We start from the raw sequence: 20,520 nt of genomic DNA, 5'->3' as shown, positions 1-20,520 counted from the left end.
ATCTCCTTCCTGTACTTTTTTTCTGACAATAAAGCCTTATAAAATATATTTTATTAAGCAGTTTTTGCTTAAATATAACAATATTTTGCAATGGGAATTGTTGCTTAAAAGGTCAGTTTAAGCTACTGATAAATAAAACTTATCCATGCATGAAGTTTTTATTGTTGTTTCATGCAGAGAAGTTTTTCTGGTGTAAATCAGAGAGAAATTAGGAGGTCTATCTGTGTAAGGCACTACACAGACAATTACTGTTTAAGTTTCACCATTCTGTTTTATAAAGTGCTTCCATTTGAAATTATGACAAAATACTTCAAATGGAAAGAAATAACATAAAAGAAATACTGAAAAGCAAAAGTGAAAGATTTCACACCTCCAGGATGTCTTTAGTAAGACAAGACCCATGAGCCCTAAGTTTGAAAAGGTTGTGGATGCCGAAAAGTTCTCCTTGATGTTCCTTTGATCCTTGCACTGCCTCGAAATATCGCTTAGCATTTTCACTTCCAACCACTGCACAGTGAAGTTGCTAAAACAGAGCAAAACAAGAGATTTCAGAAGTGTTTATTCCAATAATACATTAGAATTTCCTGGCATCCATGCCATATATGCATCCTCAGTTGAAGAAGGCAGAAATTCCTAAGAAATGATATTTTGCTTTCATTTCTCTGGCAGGTATTGATACAATAGATGGTGGTCAAGTATGAACATGCTTGGTTTTATAGTGTAAGAATAGTAAAGATACCTTTACAGTCTTCTACCTCACTGTTATATCAGAAATCTACTACAGAATCTACTAACAACTCTCTGTATCTTAACTACTTATCTTTCCTCAATACTAAATACTGATTTGAATAGTTTCTGAACTTTACCTGCTTGTAAACTTGCCGTAGGTACATTATCTCCTCCACAGTTCCCAAGGATATCAGTCTAAATACTTTAACATCTTTGCATTGGCCAATCCTGTAAGCTCTGCAGAAAAAGTGAATTATAAAAAAAAAAAAGGATTATTAAAAATGGATTATCAAAAAGAAGTGGATTATTAAAAAACTATTAAAAATATATATTTTTTAATCAGTAAAGAACAAAAGAGAGCTAATGTAGTAAAATAAGAATCACCATTACAAGAAAACAGGAACACTCTAAATCATTTACGATTTAAAAAAAAAAAGAAGATGCCTTTTTCCTTTTCCTCCACATTTTCCCAGTATTTTATTCTCTTTTCATTCTTCTGTAGTTTTGTTTTTCTTCTCAGGTCTATCTAGTTGCAAAGGGTTTCATGTCTTGTATCACAATGCCACAATACTTGTCTATTGAGAAAACCTCTAGTATTTCTTCAGAGTCTTTTTTTTTTTTTCCTTCATCTGCACCTGGTCTTACACCAGTTATTACTGCGTTTGCATTACATATACAAGTTATACCATGGATTACTTGCAGCAGTCTGTTCTTTCTTCAAAAACTTTGCAAGTTGCAACATCATAAAAACAACCAACAAACATGCAGCAGAGTATCTAAATAACGAATTCTGAGACTTCTAATAGATTACATTCAAAACCCCATTTTTAAAAATTCATGAGAGGATAAACCATTTTATGGCTGTGTGATTTTACTCTTCAAAGACAGTCTCTTTTAATAGCAATTATTTCTGATATGTGAGTGCACATAAATGTCTCTTGAAGATCAGAAAAACTTGAAAGTAGAATTAGATAATTGGATGGGACAATATAAACAAGTTCATTTCCGCTCATGAAAAAAACATAGATCTACTGAATTTTGAAGGCTGTCAATATTCTTTTATTTCAGCAATTCAAATGTTTGTCCCAAACTCCTAGAGAATATCTTGTAGTCAGAGCCTGAAAAGAAACATGCAGATTCCTAGAAATGTTCCAGAATGGCATAATTTCAGAGTGCTGGTAAAAGACTCATCTCCATAGGATTGAGGTAAAAAAATAAACAAATGTTTTTCTTAACGGAATCTGAAATTTGTAACATCACTCAAACTAGGCTCAACTACAATGCACTTGCCCTGAAAAACATAGGAAGAAAATCTTAGTTGGACAACCAGGTTACATAAACAAAACAGAAGAAATGAACACAGACCAAGCTATGCATTTTGAGAACATACCTGTCAATAGCTTGAAGATCATTTGCTGGGTTCCACGTTGGATCAAAGAGTATAACAACATTGGCACCAACAAAATTAAGACCCAATCCACCAGCCCTAGTAACATAAAAATGATACAAAAATAAAGAAAAAAACAGTGTTTTTTTAGTGTATTACATACATACAAGCATACTCTTCTCTGACATAATAGAACAGCACAAAAATAGTGGGGTACAGCTTTGTGTTAATGGAGAGATGATAACAAACAAGCACTATTGTGAAATGCCAACTTCTCACCCAAGTAGCAAGATGACTGTGAACTACATGACTTACCAAGTCACAACCAACTGCCACTACCACCACTACAGTTGAGAATACTGAAATTCATAACCATTTTAATGCCAGTTAACATTATAGATGTATGACATAGAAGTATAGTTTAAATTAAGAGGGACTTAAGAGTCTGAATAACATTTTATTTCCTTTAATCCCAGCACACAGTTTTGAAAATAGCACCATATATCTTTCTCTACATTATGACCATTTTAATGAGTTGCATGTAGAAAAATAGACTTGTGACAATTTATTTGTACAGTATTAACTGTTGAAAACACAGTTGTTCCCACAGTTATATAAGCAGTTCTTGTACAAGTAATCAATTTAAGAAAATTTACTACTGTGAGGTGAGAGTTGCAAACGTACTAGTTACATCATACTTAAATATTCAACCCCTGCAGCATACTTATAGGTAAAGCCAGCAAGACAGCAAAGAATTCGAGCATATGCTTAAACTGAGGTAAGCACTTAATGCTCTTCATGAATCTAACAAAACTTCTCAATTACTTGATTTGTATGCACATAGCTGTACCATTTGATAGAAACCACAGTGAAGAAAATCCCACTTTCCAGTTGCAAAACAAGCAAATACTGTCAATTCTTTTATAATGGCTCAACTGGTATTAAAAAAAAATCCACATTCCTACAAAAAGACAAAAGCTCTTCTACAACTACACCCTAAATAATAGTATTTAACTTCTACACCAACTCCTTACACTGTCATAAGTGGCACTGATTTCCTAAGTGCTATTTTCTCCGTTACATATGGCAAAACTGAGAAAGCCAATTAATTTAGCAAGCAACTGTTTTTAATAGACTACTTTATATTCTGCTTATTTAAAGCAGTGGGAGAGGTAAAGTTTACAAGGAAGTGAATGAACAGAGACAGAATCCAAGACAGAATAGAGTCCCACCATTTCCTGGCTTTCATGGAATATATTTTTTTAATGCAAATACAGTTGTGGCTTATCCCTTCCACATGCGCTTTAGTGTAGTGTTAACAAAATCTGAAAGGAGGATATAGAAACCTGACAATATTAATGAAGGTTTCTGGAAAACTAGTATTCTTGGTTTTAAACACTGAATAAAAATTTTTGTGTTTTTTCCAAATAACTTACTGTGTTTCGGAATTTTGGTGTATTTCTTTTTTAGTGCAGAATTTAGACTCCCACCTACCAACCCAACTCTGCAGCCAGACTGAAGAATAAGTCAACATATTTTTCTGAACACTTTCACACACACACACACACACACACAAAACAACAAAAAAACCCACAGTATTTGGAGCTAGAATTCTAATTAAATTTCAGTGAAAAGCCCTAGTGCAAGTAGAACAGACTCACTACAAAAATAACTAAATAGGATATTTAGTTTTATACAGACTTTATCTTTCAACACTTCCATGTATGCCACATAAATTCAATGCTTTGGAGCAATCTAGTGAGTCTTCTAATGCACAGATGCAGTAATTCCTCACTATCTTCAGGGACAAAGTGGAATTTACCAAGGTCTTAGGTAAGCTGATGGCCATAATCTGCAGCTGAGTGAGGTTATAAACAAAGTTGCATGACCAGCACCACAAATCACCTCAGAACGCTACCTACATGCTTCAGAGGGTATCCAAAGACAGTTCCAACATGTCCTTACACCGTTTTTTAGGACCATGTCTGACTTCTATTTGTATGGGGTTAATGTGGACCTTTCTACGTAACTCCCAACACACACGCTTTCATCAAATGACAGAAATAGCAGTACAGATAAACACATGACTGCATGTTTCAGGGAGCTCCACTCACATTCTCCCTGGGCAGGAAGATACAAGTTTATCTTGGTTCTTTATACCTTTGCCTGGTACTTGACTTCATATAAGATGAAATATGGAGGTAACAATAACAAATCAATAAACAATAAAATCAAATACCTGTGATCACGGTTCCATTAATTTCAGTAGAACATACTGCTCTGTGTCAAAGAGGAATTCTTATCTATCATAATTTTACAAGTAAATTCGATGGGTAAAAACATTTCTATCAAAAAATCTGTTGTGTGAAGTATTTTTGACAGACATATATTGATGAGCTTGATTAATAACTTTCAGCAACACCATGACTCAATTTGAATGAATTTTTAAATTCAATATAGTATTTTATACAGTTTTTGGTCTATGTTGTGGTTTTGAAGAGTTAATCTTTTGATAACTCCCTCCTCCTGGGAGAAGAGGGGAATGAAAAATAAAAAAATCTGTCTGAGATAGGAGAAACCAATTTATTAAAATGAGATAATATAGAACAATTAAGAATAATAAATCAAGCAAACCAAAAATAAATGGGAAGGGAGAGAGAGATAGTCAGTCCAATCTTTATCAGCAGGCCCTCATGGCTGGCCTCCCAGAAAAGAAGAGAGAGCTCCTCCCCATCACCTGGAACTGGAAATCATCTGGTACATCTCTGCTTCACACTTCTACTCAGAACAATAATGACACTGCATCAATGTTTTAGTTGTTGCTGGGTAGCGCTGGCACTGCCTCAAGATAATGTCAGCAACCCTCCCACCCCACAAAAGCCAGAAGGCTGGGGATGAGCAAAAGGGGAAAAGAAAGCATTGCCAAGACAGCTGATCTAAACTCACCGAAGGGAGATACCCTTGCTAATGACATGCTTAGCATGACACAAAAAGAGGGAAAGGGGAAAGAGAAAAGGGCGAGTTCTTGTTATGAAAGCATCTTCCCTCCTGAGCAACTGCTACGGGATTCACAATCTAATTCCCAAGATGCAACCATGCAACACTTGCTGATAGAAAGTAGAGAATAATTGTTTTCTCCATTTGCTTCCACAAAGCATTTGCTTTTTTTTTCTTCTCCTCCCTTCTTCTTCTTTAATTAAACTATCCTCACCTCAAACAGTTGCTTGGTTTCTTTTTGTTGGCTTTTTTTTTTTCATGTAATTAAACTACCTTTATCTCAACTTGTGATTTTTTTTTTTTTTCCCTGTGTTATCTTCTCCCTATTCTTGTGAAGGGGGAGGAGGGAGAATGTGCCGTAGTGGAGTTTAGCTAGCTTCCAGTTTGAAGTCACCACACATTTATACTCGCTCATTCTACAAGTACGGTACAATAAAGTGAGACTCTCTACAGTAAAGTAAGTCTTTGGTGGAACATGATTTGAGTGTTTTCTAACTCCCTCAGCAATGGAAATGGACAATATGCTTGTTTCAGATCTTAACCAGCAGAGGAGACAGGAAGGGTAGAAGTCTCTAGAAATTTGAAATGCCTCAGTTCACAGTAGTGGGTTCATGTTTGCCTGCAGATAAGAAAACAATTCACCCTCTCAAAAAAGTAATCCCCCACAGGATCATGAAGTAAAATGAAGAGCATCCAAACTTGTACGTAACAAAAAGGCAGAGGGAAATACAAAGAATCCATGTTAAGTTTTCTTACATTGTAGATACAAGACATATGTTAATTTCTTGAACTCTGTTGAATTCTCTTACAATTCTGATCCTATCTTCTGATTTTGTATTTCCATCAAGTCTTCGGAAATCTAGCCCAGACGCCATACAGTATTTCTCTAGCACATCCAGCAACTGGGTGGAGAAAAAGAAATCAAGTACTTATTGGTTTCTTTTCAATTAAATGTAATAATTTGAGGCATGTTTCTTAAATGTATTTTCTAATAAATAAAGAACTACAAGTAAGAGCAAATCTGCTCCATCTCAGAATCAACATCCTTGACTCTCTACTGTTGTGATTTTATAGCACTCTAAGGTGATTAACACGGGTCTGCCACGGTCTCATTCTCTAGCCCTGACTGCTCACCCTACCTCTAAGTGATGCTGAATCAGTTAACCTAAATAAGTTGGTAGCAACTTAGAACGGTTTCCTACCATATTAACAAGTTAAACTGACTTAAGTATAGTAAACAAGCAGCAGAGCCAACACACAGAAACCGACTGGTATGCAAAGCAAGAGCTCATAAGGATGGAGTAAAAGAAACAAGTAACCAGCAGTCAGACCAGTCTTGAACACTGAACTACAGTTTAAATCATCTAAATACTGCAATCTTCCTTCAAGCCACAAAATGATTCAGAATTATCATTCACAGTATTCTAATAATTTTTTAAACAATACTATCATTTAGCTAAAGAAATCTATGTTATAGGTTGTTTCACTTCAGGAAACACACTATTCCAGAAAAAGAAAATCTCAGAGCGTCTTAGTCCAGCTCCTATTAAACAGCATTAAAGCTTGAACAAACTGATATAGCAGTTTAGTCTCAAGGCTGAGATTTAAGGAAATGTTATGCTTTGCAGTGCTAATGTAACAGTTGTATACTTCTGTCTTAATCTGCAGCGACACTGCTCTAAATGAAAATGCATCAAGTGAATTTGGTATGAGCCATATATATCTAAGTACTAAAACAACTATAAAAAGCTCTACAGAGGGAAGCAGAGCATTACATCTGTTCTACTACTACTATTTTCATCATGAGATAACATAATGTTTCAGCATGCTTCTGGAGTAAAGCACACTTTTCCTCCCACCATCATTTCCCATACCACAGAAGGGAAACATGACTGACAGCTGTTTATGTCCTTAGTGCTTTACACTTCAGAACTTACTGCTGCGGTCAACTGAGAAAAGCCATAAGGAGCCCACCTTCGTGGAAAAGGAGAAGAGAAGAACTTTATCTTTTTTCTTCCAGAAGTGATTTAGAAGTTGCTGAAGGACCTGTAAATGAACCACACAACGCAAATGAAGACATTTCATCTACAGGTCATTTCATGCACAGTCACTCATTTCTACAACATTTAAACAAGACACATTAGCTAACTATTTGCAAAGCCAAACAGAGGTATAACATAATGATTCTTTTAAATTAACAAATATTTAAGGTAACAGAGTTGATCCATGTATTCATTTTTCAGTAGTCCCCACTGAAATCCCACTGCAACGAAGTAGTCCCTAACAAATAAACTCACAAACTGTTTCTATCAGTGGACAGACTGCAACAAAATGCTGTTTATGTCAAGGTACACCAGAATTAGAGAACCACAGAATAGTAGAGGCTGGAAGGAACACTTACCAGGCTGCCTGAACCCACATCCAGCCTGGCCGTGAATGCCTCCAGGTATGGGGCAACCACAACATCTACACTGTTCCAGTACGACACCACCCCTCTGTGTGAAAAACTTCCTCCTAATATCTAAACCTCCTAAACCTCCCCTGTCATAGTTTAAAACCATTTCCCCTTGTCCTATCACTATCCACCCTCATAAACAGTTGTACTCCCTCCTGTTTATGTGTTCCCTTCAAGTATCAGAAGCCACAGTGAGGTCTCCCTGGAACCTTCTCTTCTCCAAGCTAAACAAGGCCAGTTCCTTCAACCTTTCTTCACAGGAGAGGTGCTCCAACTCTCTGATCATCTCAGTGGCCTTCCTCTGGACCCATTCCAAGAGCTCTGTCTTTCTTGTGCTGGGGACCCCGGGCCTGGACACAGTACTCCAGATGAGGCCTCACAAGAGCTGAGTAAACTGCTCCATTGTCAAAGAATCCAAAATTTCTGTGGTGGCACCAGCCTTTCAGCCACTTAATCAAGCCTGTGTTTTCCCAGCCCACTCTGTATCCCTCACCACTCCCAAACGGGAGATATAACAATACCACTCGCACTCCCACTCCTCCTCAACCAACCATCCTAAACCCCTGAAACCACTTGATAGCTCACAGGCTTCCCTGAGTGATTTCATCAGTGCCTGCCTGAAGTTATCAGACCCAGGTGTTTTTTGGTGATATTGCTGACCCAGGCTCCAGGGAGGCAGCACACCTTCCTACAGGTTGGGTCAGGTCTGCAAATGTAGCCCTCTGCTCCCTTGAGAAGGCAATCATCTACCACAGTTACCCTCCTGTCTTTCCTGGCAGAAGCAGTCTCAAGGTATGGGGATGATCACCTTGCCCTAGGTCCCCTCTTAGACTCTCCTTCACCTCCTCATTCACCTCCCCTTCAATTTCCAGCTCCCCAAACTTATTGCTTAGGGGAACTTGAGGAAGCCGGGAAGGCAGGCTGGGGGTGCATCCATGGCGCTCAGAAGGGACTTCTCTTCCAATCCTCATAATCTGTCAGGTCAACCTAACTGTAACTAGGCAGGGGGTCCATCACTTTCAGGGAGTACCTCCCTTGCATCCTTCGCTTCAGCACACCAGTGAGTCACTTTACCAGTCGGTCTCCTGCTCACACTCCCAGATGGTTAGCCTCTCTCCACCTCCTCCCTGATGTTCACCACCAGGCTAAGCAGCTCTTTCACCTGCTCGCAGCTCATACAGGTGGAATTCCTGCCACCCTCCCCTGGCAGCAGCAGGTTCAGACACTCCCTGCAGCCAGAGGCCTGAACAGCCATATTTCTGGGCAGGCTCTCTGTCTGGGTCACCACTGCTTTCTCGGGGCAAGCCCGCTGTCAAGTGGAGACCATGTTTGTACCTATGGTCTCAGAGACTGCTAACAGGAGAACTGGTCTCCTGAGCAAAGAGGGACAGCACTTCAGGTGCAGTTCAGGTTATGAGCATTTGCATTTTACAAATGAACCATCCTGTTTTCAGGGGAGCTGTGCTCAAGTTTTCTGTACTACATCTGAGGTCAGAACTTCATGGAACTTGTCTTAAAATAATTGGTGAGACATACACCCCTCCCCTCTTCCATTCTCATTCTACGCCTGTGGAAACACTATACATGCTGTTTATTTTATAAAGAACTATTTCAAGTGTTTTGTCATTTAGAAACCCTTTGCACTTAGAAAAAATACAGAGCCACTCCTACCCACAATTTCAGCAAAACTACAGAAATAATCAGATACAATAGTCATGAGAATTACTGCAGGCTTTAAAAATGGCTGTAAAAGGCTGTATCAAGAGGGTGGCCAGCAGGGCAAGAAAGGTGATCATTCACCTCTGCTCTGCTCTTGTGAGGCTCCATCTGGTGTACTGTGTTCAGGTTTGGAGCTACCAGAAAAAGAAAAACGTGGAACTTTTGGAGTGGGTCCAGGGGAGGACCAGAAAGATGATCAAAGGACTGGAGCACTGTTCTTATGAAGAAAAGCTGAGATTACTGTCATGCCAGGAAATGGTGGGGAGAAACCTCTGAACTGTCCTGTAGTAATCTTTTGGGAACTGCTCAGATGAGGTGAGGTTACCAACGCCCCATCTGAAACCTTCTCATGACCCCCTGGGAACTAGTAGGGGAAAACTTCAGATTTCTTCTGGAGATTTGAGGGAGGGCCCCTCTAGAAAAGTGGTGTGTCAAAAAGCCTAGCTGAATTGCCTTTACACAAATGCATGCATCATGTGAAACAGGAGCTGGAATGAGTGATGTACTTGGAAAATTATGATCTAGTTGCTAACACAAATGTGGCAGGACTACTCCCATAACTGGTATACCACTGCAGAGGGGTATCGCATTTTCAGGCTAGGCAGGAAGGGGGACAGAGTTGCCCTCAACATTACATTAAAGACTGGATGGACTGTGAGGAGCTCCTTCTGAGAAATGGTGAGAAGCAGGTTGAGAGCCTGTGGCTTAGAATTAGGGATAGGACTAATAAAGCACATCTGTTGGTAGAGGTCTACCACAGGCGACCAAATCAAGAGGAGCCTACTGACAGCACCTTCTTCGTTCAGTTGCAGGAGGCATCATGTTTACAGACACCTGTCTTGATTTAAATCACTCAGTTATCTGCTGGGAAAACCAAACAGCAAGCTGCAAGAGATTTAGGGATTTCCTGGGGTCTATGGACAATAACTTTCTGGTTTGAGTACCAGACAGAAGAGGTGAAGTGCTGCTGAACCTAGTGCTCATCAATGCAGAAAAGAACATTAATGGCATTAACATTTGAGACAGCCTAGGCTGCAACAACCATGCCCTGGTTGAGTTTGTGATCTCGAGGAATGTGGGACTGGCAAAGAGTGGGATCAGGATTCTGAACTTTGGGAGAGCGTGGAAGAAAGCTGGCTACTCCCCATCCATGAGAATAAGAAAGTGGGCAGGGGAGGCAGGAAACTGGCATAGCTTGGCAATGACTTGCTGGTCAAACTGAGGGAAAAGTACAGATTGTACCAGCTGTGAAAACAAGAGCATGTCACCTGGGGACAATACAGGGCCATTGTCTGGACTTGCAAAGAGGGAATTAGGAAAGCCAAGGCACAGATGGAACCAAACTTGGTGAGGAATGTTAAAAACAAGAAGGGATTGTATAGGTACATTGGCCAGAAAAGGCAGGCCAAAAAGAGCATACCTCCTTTGGTAACTGAAAAAGGAGAACCGGCTACAACAGATATGGAGAAGGCTGAGGTACTAAATGATTTTTTTTCGCCTTGCTCTTCGCTGGTAGCCAGGATTCTTGTATTTCTCATATCCCTGACATTTGCATCCCTTAGTTTCTAGGTGGGAACTGGGGGAGCAAATCCTACCCTCGCTGCAAGGGGGCAGAGCAATTCTAAGACTGCCTCATGTGACCAAATATATACAAGTCTATGGGGCTAGATGACATGTATTCCAGGGCTGTAAAGGAGTTGGCTGATATGGCTGCTGAGCTGCTCTCCATCATATTTGAAAAGTCATGGCTGTTGGGTGAAGTCCCTGGGGAACAGAAAAAATGAAACATCACTCTCGTGTACAAGAAAGGGAGGACAGAGGACCTGCGGAACTACAGGCCAGTGAGCCTCACCTCTGTGTCTGGGAAGTCATGGAACAGATCATCCTAGAAGATACATTAAGACATCCAAGGGATGAGCAGCAGATCTGAGGAAGCCAGGATGGCTTTAGCAAGGGAACCTCATGCTTGACCAGTCTTGTGGCCTATGATGGAGCGACGACACTGGTAGACAGAGGGAAGGTGACCAATGTCATCTATGTCATCAGTGCAAGGCCTTTGACATGGTCCTCCACCACATCCTTACCTCTAAATTGGAGAGATATAGACTTGAGGGGTAGACTATTTGGTGAATAAGGAATTGGTTGGAAGGCCACAGACAGAGGGTTGTGGTGAATGGCACCATGTCTAGGTGAGGGCTGGTGACAAGCAGTTTCCCCCCAGGGATCTGTCTTGGGACTGGTGTTCTTCAACATCTTTATCAGTGACATTGATGATGGGCTTGAGTGCACCCTCAGCAAGTCTGCTAATGACACTAAGCCGAGTGGTGCAGCTGACATGTTAGAAGAGAGCCACGCAGAGGGACCTGGGTCAAAAAAGTGGGCCTGCATCAACCTAATGACATTCAACATAGTAAAGTGTGTGATTTTGCACTTGGGTTGGAGTAATCCCAGATAAGTGTACAGACTGGGAGAACTCCTTGAGAGGAGCCCTGTGGAAGAAGGATGCCCCAGTGAATGAAAAGGTGGATATGAGCCGGCAGCATGCATTTGCAGTCAACAGTATCCTGAGTTGCATCAGAAGAGGGGTGACCAGTAGTGACAGGGAGGTGGTTGCCCCCCCTCTATTCTGTCTCTGAAAGGCCACATCTGGAGAATGGTATCCAGGCCTGGGGCTCCCAGGACACGAAGTCAGTGGAGTTGTTGGAGTGGGTCCAGAGTAGGACCACAAAGATGATCAAAGGACTGGAGCACCTTTCTATAACAGCAGGCTGTGGGAACAGAGTTTGTTCAATCTGGAGAAGGCTCAGGGTTGACCTCCTTGCAGTCTTCCATCATTGAAAAGGAGATTATAAAAAGGAAGGGAATCAACTTTTTACTTGGGTAGATAGTGATAGGACAAAAGGGAATTTCTCTTTTCTAGTCTTTGCAAGATGGCATTCTGATTAAGAACAGCTTATCTCTGAAGTGCTACTTACCACTGTAAACAGAATTATTAAAACAAAACACCTAGTAGGCATGCATTTTCTTACATCCATATAATACAGCACATTTTACTATTAGTAATATTTATTTCTGTCTCTGAAGAATATATTTACCTTCATTTTTCCACTGTACTTTGGATCTGAAATTATTTCAAAGGCTGCGTCTTTGCTTAACTTCATAAAATCTGGAAAACTGGAAAACACCTCATTGCAAACTCGTTTGATATGTGTTTCCTGAAAGAAAGTTTTCAAAAGGCATTAAAAAAAAATCAGAATTACACTGGGTAATAGTAAAACTGAAACTGAAAGTTAGCAACTGAAATAGTAAAACATAAAACTGAAACAAGTAATCTACTGGAATAATTCAAATTTCATACATTTCATAGCCCAGCAGTTGTGTATCAGCATTTCTCTTGACCCCGTAGCATAACTGCATTTCTGGGAATCTTTTTTCTACAGTTCAATTGATATGACAAAAAACAATACGAGAAATGGATTTAAACTACTCAAAAGTCAAATAAAACTTTACTGCTAGAACTGCTAGAACTAGGATGCAACCACACACTTTAAGTCTCCTTTTCCGGAAGAGCAGAAAATACCTCATCTGTTACCCAGGAATCACTCTGAAATATTTTTTTACAGTAAAAACTACACATACAATACAGGAAAAAAAAAAACAAAAAAAAAAACACAGTGAAAACACTTGGGTATTTACAGTTTATGACCCTGGAGTCCTAGCAGTAAAGCTTCGTAAAAAGCAAAGTTCTTGTAATGGTTATTTGCCAGGAAAACAAGATAAATCAATACCGTTCTCCCTGTTCTACCAAAACATTTCTCATATTATTTCGAGAAACTCTGCTTTGAATATAGAATTCCGGAGGAAAAAAAAACAAACAAAACATGTTCTCATTGTTTATTATTTATTTGCACAAAAACTTACCTCTCACTTCTCAGAAATGCACTAAAAATGCATTAATCTAAACTAAAAATGCTTTAATCTAATTTTCCAAAGGTTCACTTTTTAAGTACTTCCAAAACTAACCTGCTGCTTGCTAGTGTTGTCTGTCTGCAGCAACGCAACATGATTTGCAACTTTCTGTAGGATTGTCAAGTAACTGAACTGCAATGACTTAATTGTTTCACCGTGGGAATTCATCTATAAAACAAAACAAAAAACAAGCAAAACCAACAAGTATTGCTAATACTTTCAAAAACAAACTGTCCTAAAAATAAGAAGTACACTAAAATACTATTTCAAGAAGATTTAATGCATTAGGAATTCAAATAGTACAAAAATTGATTCCAAATGATTTATTTCTAGCAAAACTGAGGCACGTTCTTCTTCTCAACATTATGATTCCATTAATAGGAAGCGAAGCAGCTTTTTAAACAATAAAAACAAAACAAAAAAAAAACAAATCACATGCTTGATAAACATTTTAGACAGTATGACGTATACAGAAATTGTTACGATAATCAAGAGAATTCCTTGGTAAGAAAAGCAACTTTACAATTTAAATAAATGGAAAGTGAACTAGTGCTACAAACTAAACTAGTTTGAATGATTTCTTAACCTACAACTGCTTATTTACTTCAAAAATTTGTGGAGTCTCATAAACATCTCATTTAACATAAAGAACTTAAACACTGAATAGTTGAATAGCAGCAACAGCTATTTTTCTGGTTATAGTTGATTGATTTATCAATACTGGTTTCCTTTCCCTTCTCAAGTTAAATTTCATGTTTAACTTTGGAGTAAGACAGTCCATAAGAGCAACATAGGTATCCACTAGTCTGCATAGAGTGAACAAAACTCAACAGCACCTTCTTTCTACAAAACAATGATAACTAAAGCTTGCAAAGAGCTAATGCTAGTTTTCATAGCATATTTCAACAGGACGATAGATTGTTTTCAAATAAAGATGCATAAGACTAAATACACTACATTACTTCAGAAACAAGAAAGAAAAAAAACAGTATGCAACAACCTAAACAGTTTAGAAGTAAAAGAAAGAAAATATTTAAAAGGCATTCTGAGTCTACTAAGAGATATGGAGAAACAAAAACAAAGCTAGATCTATTAGCATTAAAGGAGACCAAAGAAGGAAGAAATCTGCAGAGCTGTTCCTAATGAATAACGTTCTACTTGCATTAAAAAATAGTTGCTTCTACAGCTCTCCTTTCAGTAAAGTAAATCAAAGCATGTTTTTAGGAGTGAAGACACAATCCAACTGTAATTACAAAACAACTATATCTCAGACAATCTGCTGGGTACAGGAGGTCTCTTATTTGCAGCTACTGTACTGACCATCTATGGTGCACAGTAACCGCATACCTGACAAGTATAAAATGTCCCAATGTAATACCCTTTCCAACATCAGGTGTATTTAACACAACACATTCCAAATATACTGTATTAATAATGACCTTTTGTTTAGGGCATGCCAAGCAGTTATGCTGTAGTCCTGAAGTGCCTGACTTCAGCATGACACAATGTTTTTAGTCAAGATTTCACGAACAGATGACTTAAGACCAGGCAGTCACTTCAAGCAGCTCCTCATGGGCAAGAGCATATTGAGAAATACCTACCCTCTGCTCAAACCAGAAAGTCTACATTATAAACTTCAGACAATTAAGTTCTTACTTTGTAACAACAATTCTTCCTTATACGGCCGCTATTGCAGCTGCAGGGCTCTCCTGCTCTTAATACTAGGTTTACATCCTCTGTCTTCAGCACAGCCTGGTATACTGCTTTCTGGAATTCTGTCAGGGAACAGTACACCATCTGTAAAAATAAAAGTCCAAAAAAATGCAGTTACGTGCAGCATAAAATTAGAAACACAGAGCACTGCACCAAAACAAAACAAAATCAACAAAGCATGGAGCACTGCACATAAGGTAGAAAATAATAATATATTTGCACAAACGTTGATAGAAAGTTATACTACTCATATTAAAAACAAAAACAAAACCACCTGTATGCTGACAAAAGTATTTGGAAATTATATACAAAATGAATGTAAACTTATTTTACCCCTTCCCAAAATTTTAGAAAGAGAATCAATATCAAGTTATAATAACCTGCTTTTAGGTTTCTACAAACCTCTCAGTTGGGTTTTTGTGGAAGACTAAGAGAACGAAGCAAGAGTGACAGACATAAATGCATAATTATAACACAGGATTCCCTCATTTTGCCAGTTGCTTAATTTGCCCTTTTTCTCTTCTTAGGCTCCAGCTATTTGCAGGGCAGTACCACAGGCAGGACAAACAGAAGAAGCACTGAGAATGCAGTGCTCTATACACAGCTATGGCTAAAACACTTATCCCTCCTCTAAGAGACCATGGGTGGCATCTCCATGACATCTTTAGTCTTAACCAGCAGGAGACAGATATCTGAATATCGTTCACTGACACAGGCCACCCACATTGCTACAGCACCATGCTGAGCTATAATAATATAGCAGTAACTTGAACATAGACTAACAAGAGAATGGAAATAAAACCTGCTAGATTTACAAAGACAACTGACTAATGTTTGTGTTAATCTTCCCTTTACAAGACATCTTAGATGACATTATTATAATCTTAGGATGAAGAACACAGAATTTTGAATACAAACATCTGAAAATTAATGTGTTCATCTACTTAGAAGGAAACATGTCTAATAAGAGAAATCAATATTAGCCATAAAGAATTATTGATTTATGTGATGTTTACAATAGCACCAGATGAAAAAGATTACAGACTAAGATAATTATCTTTAATCTGGCGAGTTTCCCTCTACTTACTGATTGAAAATGAGAGTTAAAAAAAAAGATTAAAAGCAAACTGTTCTACGTACAAAGTATCAAGCTGCAAATTCAAAAATCCTACATCAAATTTCAAGAGATTTACATACACTGAGTTTGCAAAGATACATGTGGCAAAGGGCACATAAAATGTGTAAATCACTAGCCAAAAGTTTAGCTGAGCATTTTCATGCTTAGATAACTATTTCAGTAAGCAATCATAGTAACTAAACCAACAGAGCACACAATCTTACATGCATTCTTTTTAAGGCTCTAGTTTCTTCTTAATTTTTTAAGTCCAAGAGAAAAGCATAAACTAGCAGAGGTATGATGAAAGAGAAAAAACAACAAAATCAACAAAAAAGATATAATATATTCAAAATACAAACGCGCTCTTACTCTGTCTTCTTTTTTTGGCAACTGATCACTGATAAGCACTTTTGTACGTCTCAGAAACCAGCTAGACATTTTTCTTGCCAGCTTCACCATCGCCTTACGACCTGTTGCTAGCTCTCTTTTAGTTGCAGTGTGCCTCTGGCCACGCTCCACTGGATCAGAAAATTTCCTCTTGAAATGCATTCTACTACCCAAAAGTCCTGGTAGGGCCCTATAAAAAGGAAACAAAATCAGCAAACAAACAAAAAAAACACCAAAAAACCACAATTAAAAAAAAAAAAAAAAAAAAAAAAAAAAAACATTGGGTAGGGGTTGGTTATGAGGGAATTGCAACATCTTCAAGGCTACCTATGCTTTTCCAATGATTAAAAGCATACTATGAATTGTTTTGGCTTACAATCAATGTTTCTGGACTAGCAAGAAATTTTTACTTCCAAGTAAGTCAGAATGACCTGCACATACTGGAGGAAACAAAGGCACAATGTTGTCCAAAGTTACGCAACAGACCCTTTCTTTTGTGTGTATGGGAGGCGCAGAGGGGGTGGGGGGGGAAGGAGAAAGGGAGGGGAAGAAGGCATGCTTAGTAAACAAAGATAAACAAAAGGAAAAAAAAAAGTATTTTATTTACCAGTCCATGACACACCAAAGTTCTTTCATATTGTTTTGAAGAATGGTTCCGGTAAGGCCTATGCGAACACTGCATTTTAAGGACTTCATAGTTTGAGTTATTTGAGACTTTGGATTCTTGATTCTGTGTACTTCATCCACTATGACAGCAGACCACTCTATACTTCATAGCAAGAAAAAATATTCTCCCTTAATTGGAATTACTTATCACTTCACATACACAAAAACTGACATCAGTTACATGTACAGTCTTGATTATTACAACAAAAAAAGTACTTATTTTTACTTTCTTATTTCATATATATTGCATTTTGTCTGCTTAGTAAATTTAATTATAATGGCTAAGCTACACAATAAAATAGATGAACTATTGTCAACTGCATCAAATATTTTCTGTGAAGAAAGCAGCTTTTCATTTCTGGACACACATCTTACCAGCACTAATCCCACTCATAAGTAAGATTTGGAATAACAGTACAAATCTCTTAATGTGAGCTTCTGAACCGTGATTAGCACAGCTGTGTTTTGCATTTCCTAACAATATCCATCCAGATAAAAATATGCTGAAAGCATTTCTAATGGTAGTTTACTATCTGAAAGCATTACTCAATTACTTCAAGACCTGTATGATTCCAATATTGTGCAATATTGTGAAGGTATTCTAATATTTTGCAATTTTGAAACCAAGAGGATCATAGTTAGAAGTAGAGATTGAAAGGTACTTTGCAAGCAGATCAAGTACAAATTTCGTGAAAAAATGAACTGTATTCTGTGAATTTTAAATAACTAAGTCCCTAGGAAGAAACAAATTTATGAGACAGCTTTATATTTATTTTTATTTATTTATATTTTATACTTATATTTTATTTATATTTATTTATATTTTAGACATAAGGAAGAACTTCTCTCAGAGAGTGGTCAGGCACTGGAATGGCTGCCCAGAGAGGTGGTGGAGTTGCCGTCCCTGGCAGCGTTCAAGAGGCATCTGGATGACGTGCTGCGTGACATGGTTTAGTGCTAGTGGTGGCAATGGTGATGAGGAGACGGTTGGACTGGATTGTCTTGTAGGTCATTTCCAACCTTGTGATTCTATGACATGCACGAATATTTCAGAACAAGTTCATTTTCTATGCTAACGTTACTTGCAGCAGCCATGTTTAGAAAAAAAATCTCTACCCTGAATGGGTTTCATGAATTTTAGATGACTATTTTGAAAACTGATCTGGTAATCACGTATGATGCCTGTTAATTACTTTCAATCAAATCTGAGTTTATGATCTTGTTAAAATCTGCTAATTATTAATTACAATTAAAGACCAGTTTGAGTCCTACTCATCACTCTAAGCAAAATGCACAGCCTTCAATGAACACTGTATGCCTATATGGATAAATGCTTCGCATATTGAGTTTGTTAAATCCTTACAGTGAAGCAGTGCATTCATTCACACGTAAGTCCTGCTCCACTGACACAGGCTGTGCACATGCACTTCTTTTCCAGCCACCAGCTGTTTAATGTCTCCTATCTGCACTTCTTTTTCAGATGAGCACAAAGAGAGCTGGAGATCAGACTTTTACTGGTGATGACTATTCAAAACAGTAAGACACTCTTTTGAGGTTCATGACCCTTTTCAATCACCTACCACTGGAATACTGCAAGATCAAGGGCAACACTAGCTATTGCATTCTGCCTCTACCAGCTAACAGAAATGTTCATGCAGCTTTTATCTATTTCCAAGATGTAACAGTCCCAGTGATTCTCTTTTGCTAAGTGAAGGGTTAAGTATTCTTAAGCTTAACAAAAGGAAGGGCTCCTCTGTTTTAAAATACTGGCAGCTATAGGACAAACAAAGGAGGACTTATTTTTAGGACTTAGGAATTTAATAAATTAATAAATTAACAAACATAGTTCTCTTCTGCAATGCAATGAGTAATACTTACTTGTTAAGTTCATCTAAATACAGGCGAAGAGTCTCATATGTTGTAAGGGCAACTTCACATTTCCCTTGCTTGATACGATTCAAGTCATCTTCCTTTTTACTGCCATGTAAGACAGAGACCTTAAAGTACCCCCATGTGTCCAACTCATCCTTCCAGTTATACAGCACTGAAAGAGGGGCAACTATGAGGAAAGTCTGAAATATATGAAATAGCTGTTACAGTCTTACTGGAAGATCTACAGCTCAGCACTTTATCAATGTGGAAATTCTCAATGTGAAAAGTCATAACCTTGAGATTTATCTTATTACTCCATAGTCTGAATTATTAAATTGTGTTGCTTCAAAGCACAGCATAGAAAATACCTGAATATTTATATAAATTTAGAAGTAATGAGTTTACAGAGTGTGTAAATACTACAGAAAGAAATACACTAATGCTATACAAAGTATCCAAAGTTACACTGCTATTTTAGTGAACTGCAGTAAGACATCATATACTACCATACTGCTTTATTATAACATCTATTACACCATTCAATGTTTTAGAGATGGAAAAAATAATGGTAAGGAAGTTCCTCTGAGCCATAAATCTAGTCAATGCATGAGAAAAGATATCAAAAAAGGTTTAAAAATTTAAGACAACCTGTACAATATTATCACAGAATAATAAAATCAGTTTCTAGTCCAGCTTTCCAATCAAAGAAGGAGCAGCACTGAATTTAAGCAGTTAGAACTTCTCTCACTCAAGTCTATAGTATTCTTCAAGGATGGAAAATCCACAACTTCTCTTTGCTACCTGCTCCAATACATAATTGTCCTTGAAGTAAACTACTTCTTCTGTTAGAGCCAGTCAGAAGCACTCATGTTTTTTCACATTAAGTGATATCCTTTCATCTCCTCCTTCCTCTTTGCCTGAATTTACAAAGGAACAATTTTTTTCAGTCATACAATCATTCTGCCACTCAAATTTCCAATAACATAAAATACCAATGGTAACCAGGAGTTGCATTTGTCTTCTCATGTTAAATTAACCAAACATTGAAAATCATTATATATTAACTTGATGTTTTATTAGTAAAAAGCTGTACCTTGTTAGGGTTACATTTTGATTCTTTTTTCACTGTCCTCTGTAAAAATTTTGGCATGTTGTTTTCAATATCTTCACGTGTTCCTTTTTTGCGTAACACTGCAGCCAAAAATGAAATGACCTTCAGAAAGAAAGCAACTCTCAGTAATTATGTACAAAAATACCGACAGAAAATTAGTAAGTCCCTCTGAAATATTTCAGACAAAATCCTGAATAGGACTTCATTTGTTAATACACATATTTTTCAGTTTTTTTTTTAAAATTGATCTCATTTTTAACTGAGAAACCTGTGTTCACAATAAGAACATTTCATTGCTCCATACTGCACTTTCATTTTCTAAGTGGAAAACCCTCAAAAATACAATATAGAAGATAAAGTAGAAAGGAAGAGATAAGGCATGTACTGCAGTTTTCCTG

General features: G+C 37.8%; 1 protein-coding gene across 3 annotated transcripts in view; it reads right to left on the bottom strand.

Moving 5' to 3' along the window:
• ERCC6L2 (ERCC excision repair 6 like 2) overlaps positions 1-20,520 on the bottom strand; it is a 47,112-nt gene that overhangs the window by 21,280 nt on the left and 5,312 nt on the right. Inside the window, exons 3-14 of one of the 3 annotated variants that reach the window (XM_042877439.1) lie at positions 20,105-20,224; positions 19,018-19,211; positions 17,081-17,242; positions 16,456-16,663; positions 14,913-15,053; positions 13,311-13,424; positions 12,383-12,502; positions 7,088-7,159; positions 5,870-6,015; positions 2,120-2,215; positions 867-966; positions 365-523 (exon numbers count right to left, since the gene is read on the bottom strand). In XM_042877439.1, coding sequence (XP_042733373.1) covers positions 365-523; positions 867-966; positions 2,120-2,215; positions 5,870-6,015; positions 7,088-7,159; positions 12,383-12,502; positions 13,311-13,424; positions 14,913-15,053; positions 16,456-16,663; positions 17,081-17,242; positions 19,018-19,211; positions 20,105-20,224 — 1,632 coding nt within the window. Of the gene's footprint in view, positions 1-364; positions 524-866; positions 967-2,119; positions 2,216-5,869; positions 6,071-7,087; positions 7,160-12,382; positions 12,503-13,310; positions 13,425-14,912; positions 15,054-16,455; positions 16,664-17,080; positions 17,243-19,017; positions 19,212-20,104; positions 20,225-20,520 lie in introns of those variants that run through there. The other 2 variants (XM_042877437.1, XM_042877436.1) reach the window with 2 other exon arrangements.

The sequence above is a fragment of the Lagopus leucura genome, unplaced genomic scaffold, assembly GCF_019238085.1.
Source record: "Lagopus leucura isolate 7727_CA_CO unplaced genomic scaffold, USGS_WTPT01 Super-Scaffold_100018, whole genome shotgun sequence".
NCBI classification, from domain to species: Eukaryota; Metazoa; Chordata; class Aves; order Galliformes; family Phasianidae; genus Lagopus; species Lagopus leucura.
This window is presented reverse-complemented; position numbering and strand designations above follow the sequence as displayed.